Below are 14,378 nucleotides of genomic sequence, written 5' to 3' on the forward strand. Positions count from 1 at the left end.
GGCGGAATACCGGTGCCAGATGTTGACTTCTCTCTCTCTCTCTCTCTCTCTCTCTCTCTCTCTCTCTCAAATGAACATGTGGAGATTATGCATTCTAAATAAACCTTATTTACAAGAGGAAATTGAACGTGTGCTTGTGAATAATAATAATAAAAAAAAACTACGGCAGGAAACACAATCGGTAAATGTCGGGGAAAAACACACAGTAACAATACTTTACCTAATAAGAACGTTTCGTTATGGAGTGGATAGTTAGATTTGATTCCATTCCAAAACATAATTCCTCTGATTTGCATGCATGTTCCTTGTGTGTGTGTGTGTGTGTGTGTGTGTGTGTGGACACAGTTTGCATCAGTAACACACAAAGAGGCTGTTAATATGTAATATGTAAAACGAATCCCTTAGCAAAAGGTGTTTGCATAACGTTATTGTTTTACTGTAACAAAAGTCCCCAACCCCACTCAGCTCAGTTGAAGGGCAGATGCAGTTAGGATGGAAGATCGATGTGACTGTAACAAGGGAGACTCAATCCTACCTCATAACTAAAGACTCATCCAATTTAAACACTTCGACAATATATTCAAGTTTGGGGAGTGACCCATTTCCTTTAAGTAAAAAAAAGAAAGAAAAAACTAGTAACCAAGGAGATTCATCCCTCATACCAAAGGCTGATATAATTTCATGCTCGACATTAAAGTTCTGTGAGTGGCCCAGTTCCTCGCTACATACGTATCTAAGCTGGTCATTGTTATATACTTGTACTCAGTTTGTACATAAAAGTACAAATATAGTACATTCGTTTTTATCTTGGCGGAGAATTTCATCCTTTCGTAACTCACTCCCTTGTGGCTCAGTGGTACGATAACAGTCTACCATGGCTGCACATCCTTGCCTTAGTACTTCTTCGTGACCAGCATCAGTACTTTTTATTAATCTTTTGTTACAGCTCAGTATACAAGTAGGAGAGATGGTAGTTGTTCGCCAGTACCCTTTTTACCGGTACATCAACTTGACCCACATTCCGTTCTCCTTTTCCAGATTATTTCATTAAGATGAGCTATGCCATATGGTTCTACATCCTTCGCACAGCACTTCTTCGTGACTAGCATCATTTTCTAGTGTTAATCTGTTGTTACAGCTCAACATTCAAGCTGGAGAGAAGACAATGTTACACCTCGTTCAAGTGAATAGGGTACACTTTTTGTATGCTGTTATCTTTACCTTCCCTATAAAAGTACCTACGTGAGTAACATGTTATGTAGCATATTTGTGGTAAGTTCTGTACCAGGGGCGCGCACAGGTAAGGGTTAAAGGGGACTGAAACTGTCTCATTAACAGTAACTTAACACTGACAGGCTCCCATGACTCGCAGTTGTATAAAATCGTATGGAGATAGCTGAGGCAGAATACATGAGCTGTTCCTACCATGTGAGGGTTAATGATGCCTGTATTAACACAGGCTCCTGTGACTCACTCCCAGGTAAAAATAATAATAACAATACGAGAGCTGTGTCGACCATGAGGGGGTTAATAATACACAAGGATATATATATTCAACACAGGAGCGAGGTCGAGGAATATAACTACAAGGAAGGAAGACCCTGGAGTGAGGAACGATGAGGACGTGACTGCACCAGTTAGCCTAATAACACGATATCCTTTCACCCCAACCCTCGCATCTCTCTCTCTCTCTCTCTCTCTCTCTCTCTCTCTCTCTCTCTCTCTCTCTCTCAAAGATTCTGGATTCTACCTCACCCTGACGAGGAGCCTACACGTGGTGACGCTGTGCACACTTGCCATGGGAAGGACCCCGGTCCGACCCTGATGAGGCGCTGCCTACAACTAGGGGGCGCCGGATCCCCACACAGTGTACAGTATGTATTGTACTGTACCTATGGTCGATGGGTCTGCTCGGTCAGACAGACAACTACACTTAGAACTAAGTTACAAATGATGAATGTGCGCACACTTCGTCCACAGAACCCATATCTATGAAATCTCTACGTTTGAGTGCTGCAGAGAGGTGCCTTCATGTGGTGGCACCGTTATAACCATGCGGCCCAAATGTCTGGTTATACAAACGCCCATCAGGTCCCTCCCTATTCCCCCCTTAGAGGATGGAGGACTGCAGGTGCGAAACTTCAGCCTGTAGTCCACTGGGCTCACATTTCACATGAACCTGGGACTATTACTATCACTGCTCCTACGGTTTTAAAACTGCTGCCGCTGCCACTACTGTTACTACTACTATTACTACAACAACAACTACTACTACTACATCAACAACAACTACTACTACTACATCAACAACAACCATTACTACTACATCAACAACAACAACAACAACTACTACTACTACTGCTACCGGTACTATTACCGTATAGGTTACACGTGTATTAGAATGCTTCCACATACGTTCACCTTCACTCAGGCACCTATCAAACACTTTACAGTCAAATTACAGTTACTGTTAAAGAGACAACACACACACACACACACACACACACACACACACACACACACACACACACACACACACACACCACTGATAAGTAAAGTGTTATGTCGTTATTATATCCAGTGTATTGGCTGGGTTCTTTTATAAATACACCCCAGATGCTGGTGTGGGGAAGTTAATGCAACCTTTATATTCTAGTCTGTCAACTTCCTGACTCTCCATTAAACTAGAGCACTGAGGAAGATTGGTCAAGATTGTCTTCTTTTTTCTGTTTTTTATTTTATGGCATAGCCTAATAAAAAGGAATTAGAGGTATGAACAGCTTTATACGTTATATATTTAGTACTTCAGTGACTAAATAAAAGACTGGCATTAACCAAGAACTCTGGGTTTCCTTGTTGCATCACTGAGTCTACATTGCCATGGAGATCAAAAACACTCCTATCAAAAGAAATGATGTCCATGTCACCCCATCTCCTTGAAAGCCAACTTATAAATTATGATATTCCCACCATTTTATCTATGATTATCAGGACTATTTTCCGGGTACAGGCACTTGGGTTGACGCTTACGGTATTGCAACACTTATATCATCTGAGTTTCATGCAGGCTGAAGGTCTGCAAAAGTAGTTTTTCCTAGAGAAATTTTGTAAAATGTCAAAATAAACTGATCCAACTCAAGATACATGGACACACTGCATTTAAAAGACTGGATGTAACTGGTAGATAGTTCCAAAAATGACCACTTGCATGCATGAAAGGCTGACAGTATCAATCAACTCTTGAATTAGAGAGCTGAGTAGAGGATGGGGTGAAGGTGTTGCCAGACGGATGCTGTGCACCAAATGTAATCACACAGGGATACAAGGAGACAGTAGCAATGACCATTGAAACAACAACTGCTGAGGCCTTTACATTGCATCACAGCTCAGTAACATGTACACTCTAAATGACACCTCACAGTACACCTACATCCCACACCAAGCAAAGTTTGGGGGAATATTCTGGAGATACTGTACTGTGTTCTTTTCCAGTCATTTTCAGTAGATTTTTATATTTAGCTACACTCCAGCAGTGTTTGAGTGTGTTCAGTGGTATTTGTGACTTGCATCAGGCAACCCTACACTGCCAAAAAGGTCAGTTACAGATGAAAGGGCCATGTAGGCCTATGTATGGAATTTTGTATTGGGGATTCATATAAGTGGGAAAACTGTAGTATAGTGAATAATGGTGATAAATTACGCAGTCAGTATAAGTGAATTTCTGATTATCGGTTATTTGCATAAAGGGGAATGCCTGTGTCTGTAATAACTTCAAAATCAAACTTTTCTGCAACATTATACCTAAAACTTTGAGAATTCATTACATTTTATTTTAAAAACACACAGACACACACACAGTATGTTTTCATACAAGTCAGAACTCCCCTTGATTTTCACCAAAAACTGAATGTCATAATATTCAACAGAAGTATCTGACAGCCAGGACTCAATATAACTATACTATGCACATAAACATAGACTTGATACCACAGTCACCTACTATGACACAACTGTTCTAACCTGACAAAGATCCCTAACCCCTTTTGGTTCAGTTTAAAGCCAAGTGTGGTCAGACTGGAGGATTGTTTTGACTAATATTCATAGACTCGATCCCACCTCATAACTACGGATCAGTGAATTTCATACAACCATGGCTTAATAATCAAGCTGTATGAGATAACCAGTTCCATATAGGGGAAAACAAACCAACACATAAAGATGTGGAAGGAGTGACTGACTATCTCCTAGCTCAGTTTGTCACTGCATCTATGCTACATTAGTTTCAGTTCAATTCAGTTAGGTTAGGTTAGGCTATGTTTGGTCAGTTCATTTTAACACAGAGATGGTGCTAGAGAATTTTTCCCCAACCTCTTTCTTTACTGAGTGTAGCATGTAAAAAAGCATTTGCAACAGATGCTCACAGAAGAGAACGTGCTTACAACTTTTTGAATTCAGCACTAAGCATATCAGTTTTAGTATACGTTAGCTAGGTGTACTGTAATTCCAAAAATTAACTCTGACTGTAAAACAACTAACTCAGTGTCAAATGGCCACCCTTTGCACGATTGTGGTGTCTGGCAATTGATAGATACTTTGACAGTCATGCAGACATAAGGCTGTATGGCTGTCTAATATTTCCATAGCCTCACTGTTCATGGAGCAATTAAATGAACTGTTTGTTTATCCTTTATTACTCATATTCCTTTGTTATATGAATGTAAAGTAACCAGCAGTTGGTGCTAAAATCAAATGCCGATCTTTTCCCTATACAGTACAGTTTTATCCAAGGATAACAATTTCACACAAGGACAAACTCTATGAGTACTCACTTTCACATGTATTGAAAAGTTTATGATAAAAATTAAGCTAAACCATCAGGATAATTCATTTATGACAATCAAAATATGCAGAAATACCAAATTAAATACAGTACCTGTGCCAAGGTTAGGCCCAACAAATGTTCCCCTCATGGTTAGGCATAGTCAGGTCCAATTAGGTTGGGCTCGTATGGAAAACAGATGAGGTTCTATGATGAATAACTTGAAAATTATGCATTTCCATAACTTTTAACAATCTATTACTATATTAATCTTATTATATTTCCTAAAGGAATAGTTAAATATCATTCAAATGTGAAAGCTCTCTTAGATTTCCCTCTCCTCTAAAAATATCTATAAAAAATAAATTCTGTGGAGACATTATTATTCATTTGTGGCTGGGTGTGACTGTACTAAAAATACTCATAACTCTGAGACCTTTGCTGGTTTTACATTAACTTGATCCAATTTTTTATCATTTTGCAGCTTATTTCACACACCAGCGGCAGAATAATATAATATCAGTACTGCACTATCACATTCTTTTTGTCAGGACTTTTTTCCTGCATCACTTTCTAGTGTTTGTTTCTCACTACAACTCAATATTCATGATGAAGAGATGAATATGTTATGCCAGGTTAAGGGAAAAAGGGAATAACTAATGATGCAGGAAAAAAAGTGAGTGTGTTATAAGTAAACAAAAACTATTCTTTAAGAAATCGAATGATTACTTACGTTATATGGAGGGTGATTATGGAAAGCTATCAGTCATCTGTACCCTGTTACTCTGCTCTTGAATCACCAGTTTCAGTACATTACTCCTTCATTATATGGCTTCATATTTTCTTAAGGACAGTCATCAACAGATTTTATAAGTTCATCGAGGTATCTTCTTGCTTGTGATCGGTATATTATTTTGGAGAGATCATCTTCACTGCTTTTATCTGCCTCTACAACACCACAGAAATTTGAGTGAGATTTTGGTTTCCACAGTCGTCCCCATCGCGATCTTTCAATGTTATATGCTTCCCCTTGACTCCTATCTTATTTGAAGAGGTTGAACGCTCACCATAAACCATGAAAGGGGGAACTTACTTGAGAAACACATCCGCACAGGTAAATACTGTTTTTGTTATGGTCCCCTAATCTTCTCCTTCTTCTTTGTTGTTTACATGCGTCGTCTGCTTCCTGCATAGCCTATCAGCAGAGACGCTTTTATATTAGAGGGTATTTATTTACAGACTACTGTTAAAATTAATGCTTTATATATATATATATATATATATATATATATATATATATATATATATATATATATATATATATATATATATATATATATATATATAAATACACAACAGCCACCATTGGCTTTGAAATGAATTTAGAGAAAGTAGGAGGATACAGAAAAGGGTCTGCTGTCAGTTGCCTCAGACAGCTGAGTCTCAGAAAAAGAAGGTGAGGTTTAGAGAAGGAGAGGTGGTGCTCAACAGAGCGAAAGTTAGAGGAAAGGCTACGAATGTTGCAGGAATGAAAAAGAAGAGAGTCAGACATTGGTTCCAGGCATCTTGAGTTGTCACCGGGAGAAGGGCAGAAGGTGGGGGCATTTATGGTCCCCCCCCCCCCGGGGACTCCGAGGCTATGTTATTCGACGCCATTTTTTTTTTCTTTTTAATTTTGAAAAGGAAGTGTGGTGTGTACTGTGCATGTAGTTTGGTGTTGATAGTTAGAGAAACTTGTATTGGAGAGCATGCTGGCCTACTCTTTGTGTTACTGAGACACTGAAAAAGTTCAGCAAAGGGGGATGGTCGGGACCTAGTCCCGAGGGCTGATGAAACTGGAGCTCCAGCTCTCCCTGTCATCAGCTTTCCATCCACCTTGGGAGTACTGCCCTGCTCGACTGGTGCTACAGTCTACTCCTCTGAACTTGATAGCAAAAACGGAACCTAAAATATGCTATATAAAACGAAAACACTTTATAAGACCCAGTGTTGGAGAGGAACGCCTTCCCAAGATGGCACCAAAATGACTTGGCTCTGCTGCCCGATTCTACTGTGCATAGAAACTGTTCTCATCTTTCCTATCGCCTGCAAGAGTACCGTACGTAGTAGTACAGAGAAAGTAGGCTACAGATTACAGGAAGGGGTTAGTTCATGTCCAGTTGAACTTCGGGTTGCAGCTACGTCTACTGTTACTACAAGGTGCTCTCCCAATTCAGTTGATGGCCTGGTGTATTCAGATTGGAGGGCTGATCTGATTAGTAACCAAGGAGACTGGCGCTAGAGAAGGACGCCTTCATGTGGTGGCACCGATATAACTAGGCGGCGCAACTGCCTGGGTGTGCAAAAGTCCCTCAGCTATTTTCCAACACTCATGAAAGGAAGGAATGAAAGGAAGGAAGGCAGAGAGAGAGAGAGAGAGAGAGAGAGAGTTTTAAGGATGAATACTAACAAAAACCTGTTTATTTTTTATTATAATCTGCAAAATACTTACTATACATAATATTAGACAAACAGTAAGTACCTGTCATACTGAAATAGGCTCTGGAGATATGGTAACACCTCTCCCTTAGCGATTTACTCTATATTACACCTCATTATCGTCTTCATATATTATAGCTGCAAATATCCTTACACTACGCCAGTCATTTTAACTTGGTCCAGAGTTTCGTCCACCTGCAGCTTACCTCACGCAGCTCAGTGGGAGAATAAGACAATACTATGGCTCCACTTCCTTCCCACGTCACTTCTTCGTGATTAACACCATGTTCTAGCGTAAATCTCTCGCAACTCATTATTCACGATGGAGAGAATGGTTTTGCACTCAGTCAAAGTGAACAGAGTATAGATGTGCATAAATGACAAGAACAGAAGGTCAGGGTGTAGTAAGAAATAAATCGCTGAGGAAACAGTGCTACGAAGCCTCCTACGCACCTTGAATACGTCCCTAAAACAGCACAATGTAAAAAAGAAAAAATCACGAACTTAGCCTGTACAAGATAATCTTTCCAGTCCAAAAACGAATTTATTTATATATTTTATTCGTGTTACCTCCAGACGATTTTTTTATCTTACCGGGAGATTTTCTTTTCTTAATGGAGGGGTTAGATAGACCCATATTCTCACTGGTTAAGGACACTTCCTAACACTTTTCTCTTTGCGATTTATTTTGCATGCTACGCCTTGCTTCTTTCTTATATGTTGTTTTTATCTTTTACACACCCAATCTGGAAAAAAAGGTGGCTGGGAAAAGGTGTTAGGGAGCTTCCTTAACTGAGGAAAATACAGCCTTCATTCACCCCTTCGCTCCTAGAGGTTGGTCCTGAGCTGAGAAAAATCGTCTGTGGTTAGCAATAGTGAAAAAATCGTCCTCGTTCAACCCCTGTCCCCTCACAGTCAATCAATCACGGTTTCACAATTCCAATCACAAGTCTATAAGTACTTAGGTGGATTCTTTATAATTTTGTCAAAAGTTTGGATCTAGCGTGATACTTGTACGGAGCAAAAGAATGTGTGTGTGTGTGTGTGTGTGTGTGTGTGTGTGTGTGTGTGTCTTTTGAGTTACATAAATCCTTCCAACATCGCCATATCCTCCATAGATAACGTACGAAAGGATATCCACCGGCCATATCCACAAATAAATCACTAAGGAAGAGGTGTTAGGGAGTTCCTTACGCACAGCCCTCTCAGCACCGCCTCCGCATAAAGTTCATTCTTCACCCATACGATGGACAGAGTTAGGTAGTTAGGGAGAGTAATAAATGCATTCTGTCTTCACTTTCCGCTAAAACAGTATTGTAATTCTTCACCTTCACAGTTATACATATATAGTTATATATATTTTTCACTCTAATTTTTCAGTTCATATTATTCACTGTTTGTATTTTCCACTGTTGATATTTTTTAGTTTATATTTTCCACTGTTCATATTTTTCAATATTTATATTATTCACCGTATATATTTTTCAGTCTGTAGTTGTCACTGTTTATATTTTTCAGTTTCTATCTTTCGCTGTTTATGTTTTTAACTGTTCACGGTTCATTTGTAATTTTCAAGCACCATTCACTGAGACGGGTGAGATGTTGGCTTGTATCTAATTCTCTCTCTCTCTCTCTCTCTCTCTCTCTCTCTCTCTCTCTCTCCACTGTTCATTATAAAACAAGGCTTCCTTTTTTTTTTGTAGATTGAGGCTAATATTCAAGCATCATTCATATAGACAATAGTGAGATGTTGATTTATATTCAGAATTTATTTTTAAACATAATCAATAAATACGGCAGGTGCAAAGAAGCCTTCTAAGCACATGAACTTATGGGCTGCAATTTGAGACTGGTATATATACATGTAAATCTTCCTCTAGGTAAATATTTTAAAAGTATTTACCTATATTTACATCTGGCAAGTACTGGAACCTGAAGTAAAAGAATTTATCGCTGTTACTCTTGACTGATTGTGTTGAGGTACTGGTATCTTTTGATGTAGTCTGCCTGTTTAAAAAATCACTTTCCGAGTATGACACTGTGACTAAATTCATATACAGGAGTATTCTCTGGGTAAAGAAGTTCCCTATCACCTCTTCCCAAGCAACTTATTTTATTGCATCTTACTGTCCTCTTCCGTGCAACATAATTCAACATCGTTATACTCTGCATAAATAACGTACAACATTATAACCCAAAGGTATCCAAAAATTAATTGCTGAGGAAGATGTGTTAGGGAGGTTTGTTAACAGACCTACGGGCTTACGTCCACTGAAATTTACCCTCGCTATTTCCAAAAGATTTTATTCAGATCAGGAGAGCCTTTCCGAACTGGAGGGGTTAGTTACAGCCTTCAGTAACCCCTCCACAAAATATCCTCTCTGGCAGGAAAAATCGTGGCAGGAAAAATCATGGTAGAACAAATACTTATCTCAAATCACGTCGCCGATGCCAGGTCAATATTAGACTTGTAGTATTGTTTATTAAGGCTCTAACATCCTTGCATGCATCAGCCTTGGTCACCTAATGGCGGCTCTCCACATTGCTCGATTTCTGGCAAGCTCCCCAATCAGTCCCTTATCCCTGAGGTCACACCCTGACCTCGTCCCTGGTCTTTCGGTCTGCCTCTCTCAACTCTACCCACGACGTTCGCACTTCACCTTCCAGTCAATTGTCTTCCTCCGTCCTCCTAACATGCCCAGACCATCTCAGTACACCCCTCCTCATCACAACACCAATACGCTCCAGTCCCATCCTTTCTCTCAATTCTTCAATCAAAATCACAGCCCTCTCCTCCCCCTCCCCCAAGCCTCGCCTTTAAGGACACCCTACACATCCATCTAATCATTGTCATTTCTGCACTTTGGAGCCTACGAATATAGCAACTGTATTAACTAAGCATATTATCACAACCAACCACTGGTTTTGGATATGTACCTTGTTATTTTGAGAATTTACATCAATGAATAAACAATTCTCTTGCAAATTCTCAGTTATTGCTAACCCACCATTACTCCTATTGTTCTTTCACCCTGGCCCACATTTTCCTTATGCGGCTTATTTCACGTAGTTCAGTGGCGGAAAAAAGTGCTGCAGTTCTGCACCCCCCATAGCACTTCTTCGTGACTAGCACCATATTCTGGAGTTAATCTTGTTTCACCTTAGTAGTGAAAGAGAGAGATGGCAAGTTTAGGTCAAGTTAGAGTAAAGAGGGCATAAGTTGTGAACTATTTCCTACGGCATATTTAAAGGCTACATACAGAATATATATATATGGTTATCACTGCCTTTTTGATCTGTACTGCTGAGGTTTCACACACACACACACACACACACACACACACACACACATACAGAGAGAGAGAGAGAGAGAGAGAGAGAGAGAGAGAGAGAGAGAATCATGCAGTTTAGAAAAATTAGATTCAAAAGTCAGTAAAGAACGATTAGTTTTATAGATAAGATACATGAAAGACTGTTTAGAATATATGGGAAATTTCTAGATAACTGCCTATCGAAGAGGCAGGTCACTATACGATATAAAATCCATGCATATATTCTACATGAGCTTCCTCTTTCGTGTCTCAGTAATACAAGAAATTGTTATGTAGGGAATAAAGATGAAAGGATTAAGATATGAGGAGACGAGTATTTTAATGAAAAAAAAAGGGGGGGGTGGGCTTGAAAAGAGGTATGAAAGCTGGTTCAAATTATCAGTTTGGAATCACGTTCAGCTTGGCAGCCTGTCAGCTTCGAAGTTTGGTGTTGATGGTTGAGACAACGACTGCCTACTTTTGATCATCGCCTTCTAGAGAGAGACTTGAGAAAATTGTGTTCGACCCGGTGCCATGTTGTTTACCAGTGATGCATGATTAATTTCAAACTCATGATGAACATTTAGCTACCTGTTGATTGTTTAGTTCACATCAATCCTCTCACGGTCGGGACAAGTCTAGAATTTTCCCCCAGCTGATGCTAGACGATTTTATTCAGCTAAGTGAATCACTGGAGCCTGAGAAACTTAACGCTCAAATCCACCTTCCGATCTCCTGTCACTGGTTTCTAAATTTATCCATACCATCTTCCACACCTCTTCTATTCCATCAGAAGCATACGGACCCGCGGCTAGGTTATTATGTCCCGTTAACTGAAGTAAGGGTGACCAGCCTCACTCTCTCCTGAAAGGCATTATGTAAGCAATAAACCCCAACCATCCCTAAGCGTCATTTGGTTATAAAGTTACCACACAGTTTAGTACATGATTTCCTGGGTATCAGTAAACTATCTGGGTTTCCACTCAGCGTAGTCACCTAAAAGCAGCAATACTTCACCATAAACAAACACACATCCAATTCCTGTCACTTTCTGAATTTGTAGCGATGATTCCTAGCTTGTAGTTAATAATTTTAGAATCCTGTGAACACCTAAATTACTTTTCTATTGAATTTGACACTAAAATCAGTAATAATGAGCCCTGTTGGTGACTCTCAGAGGCAGTTATCAGAAACAGGTTCACTTGTAACATCAGAATCGCCCTCGTTGCACCTATATCAATACCATGCCGTTTCTAATCATGATAAACCAATTTTATACTAAAATCAGTCAATTTGAACCCTGTTATTGATTCTAAAATGCAGTTATCAGCCACAGAATCACCATTAACAATAAAACCAGACTCGCTTCACCCACATCAGTCACATTCTTCGATCAATCCTGCCACTTCTTGTTTCCCAATCATTTTTTACTAATTTTCGAATCAGAATAAGTCAGTTTGAACCCTGTTTATGATCCTCAGTTTAGTTACAAGTTTTAGAATCACCAGTGACACCAGAATCACCTTCGTTTCACCAGGTTCTGAGCCATGTGTCTTTTGTATTATATTTATCACTGTTGTCACCCACAGCAGGAGCGGGGGTGAGCGTTTGCCAGTAACTATCTGTGAGGCGACTGTTGATACCCAGTTCCTTCCCCTGTTTTCTGTTGCATCTGTTGCCCATTCTGTTGCTCCTGTTGCCCACTCCGTTGCCCCTGTAACCCGCTCTGTTGTTCCTCTAGTCCGTGACCCGTGTCCGCAAGAGCGCGCGCCGTAAGCTGCTCGATCTCATACAGCAGCTGCTCGGTCTCCATATCCGTGTGTCTCCAGGCGGGATCGTCCTCGCCCCTCAGACTCAACGTAGACGCCCTGAAGTCCCACTCGAGGCTGTTGGGGGTGGAGCAGGAGGAGGACCTGGGCATCCAGCTGCTGGCGGACTCGGCCGTCTGTGAGGCGGCCTCCTCCTCCGCCGCAGAAGTGGTCCCTGCAGCGTCCTCGGCTGTGTCTCCGTTGACGGCGGCCAGACCTGTGGACAAAGCAACAGTAAACCAAAACATCACTCTCTCTCTCTCTCTCTCTCTCTCTCTCTCTCTCCTGTCGACGGCGGCAAGACCTGTGGACAGAGCAAAAGTAAACTAAAAATTCACTATTTGTTTCTCTCTCTCTCTCTCTCTCTCTCTCTCTCTCTCTCTCTCTCTCTCTCTCTCTCTCTCTCTCTCTCTCTCTCTCTCTCACCTGCTTCGGGCTCCCATTCCAGGTCCAACGATGCTGTGGGAGGTGAGTCCGGCTCGGTGAGGGAGGGGAGGGAGGGGAGGGATCCAAGGACCCCCCCTCCCCTGCCCCCCCACCACCTATGCTCCCCTACCCTGCCAATCCCCATCATCCTGTGAAGAAGGAGAAGATGATGATGATGATGATGATGATGATGATGATGATGCTACTACTGTTACTACTACTAACAACAACTACAACAACAACAATAATAGTACTAATATCTATCTATTTATTCATCTATCTATCTATCTATCGATCTATATACGAACTCAACCCCAGTGCTGTATAAACAATAACAATATAAGCCATCCTATTTTCATCAGCCAGCCAGGGATAAGCAGCTTCTCAGTAAAAGGGTTAATAACTCAGTGTACAATTTTTTAACCAACCTGTAGGAGGAACGCCGAGGTGAAGTAAAATGTCCCTCCTCTCCTTCTTCCTCCTCTTCTTCCTCCACCTCTTCCTCCTCCTCCTCCCTCTTCTCCTCCTCCCGCGTCTCTGAGTGTCGTGTCAGCTCCACTTCGTCTTCGGCCTGTGGGAGGAAGCCCTGAGGTTGTTTGAATAAAATAACAGAATATAACATAGATACCGTAGACATCGCTTCCCTGACTATGATGGTGGAGAGGAAGAGGAAAGAGGAGGAGGAGGAGGAGGAGGAGGAGGAGGAGGAGGAGGAATGGGGTATGAAAGAGAAGTATGAATGATGATGATACTACTGTTCCTGCTGCTGCAACAACTACTACTACTATTAATACTACTGCTGCTACTACTGCTGCTGCTACTACTACTACTACTACTACTACTACTACTACTACTATTACTACTACTACTACTACTACTAATAATAATAATAATAATAATAATAAAACATTATAAAATTAGTCGCTACAATATAATAATCCAAAACAAAAGAAAAGCTTGTAGTGGCTGAGCAAAGCATTATATTTGAGATAATACAGCAAGAGGCATGATTAGTGCAGTACAAGCAAGACATCATGCCACGTGTGTGTGTGTGTGTGTGTGTGTGTGTGTGTGTGTGTGTGTGTGTGTAGAGAGGGAAATATGTGAGCATGTACGTATATGTGTGTTCATATGTAGGTATACTTTTACAGGTACATTGATGGTGTTGAAGGCAGAGATAAATATTATACAGTGTATGTGTGTACTGTACATGTACGTATATATATGTATGTATTCATGTATGTATGTGCGTCTACCTGTATGGTGATGCTGTAGAAGCGGGGTAGGTGAGGGGTGAGGGGAGGGAGGGGGGAGTGAGGAGGGGTGAGACCAGGCAGAAGGGGGAGGGGGGAGGCAGGGGGGGAGGGGGGCAACGGGGGGTCGTCCAGGTCATCAGGCAGGAGGGAGCCGGGTAGGAGGTCGTCATCGCTGGAGCAACTGGTGGTCGTGGACAGGTCGCTGCTGGGGTGGTGAGGTGGTGAGACAGGCTACTGAGAGACGTTACGTGCTTACAGGTCGTACAGTAGGTCGTAGGAA

General features: G+C 41.0%; 1 protein-coding gene across 1 annotated transcript; it reads right to left on the reverse strand.

Annotated features, from left to right (window-relative positions):
• Positions 1-12,226: 12,226 nt before the first annotated feature.
• On the reverse strand, positions 12,227-12,987 carry LOC145416916 (uncharacterized). Its single transcript, XM_080285775.1, has 2 exons — positions 12,843-12,987; positions 12,227-12,633 (listed from the first exon to the last, which is right to left on the reverse strand). The coding sequence occupies exons 1-2, from the start codon at positions 12,985-12,987 to the stop codon at positions 12,227-12,229; spliced, it is 552 nt and encodes a 183-aa protein (XP_080141901.1).
• Positions 12,988-14,378: the final 1,391 nt, after the last annotated feature.

Source organism: Coenobita brevimanus, chromosome 108 (genome assembly GCF_032717465.1).
Source record: "Coenobita brevimanus isolate Jiangsu-jjx chromosome 108, ASM3271746v2, whole genome shotgun sequence".
Classification (NCBI taxonomy): Eukaryota; Metazoa; Arthropoda; class Malacostraca; order Decapoda; family Coenobitidae; genus Coenobita; species Coenobita brevimanus.

Excerpts from the sequence above, each read along its gene's own strand:
- LOC145416916 (XM_080285775.1), bottom strand. The coding sequence starts at position 12,987 with ATGGGGATTGGCAGGGTAGGGGAGCATAGGTGGTGGGGGGGCAGGGGA. Across the intron at positions 12,634-12,842 it reads GGAATGGGAGCCCGAAGCAG|GTCTGGCCGCCGTCAACGGA; the intron begins GTGAGAGAGAGA and ends CTTTGTCCACAG.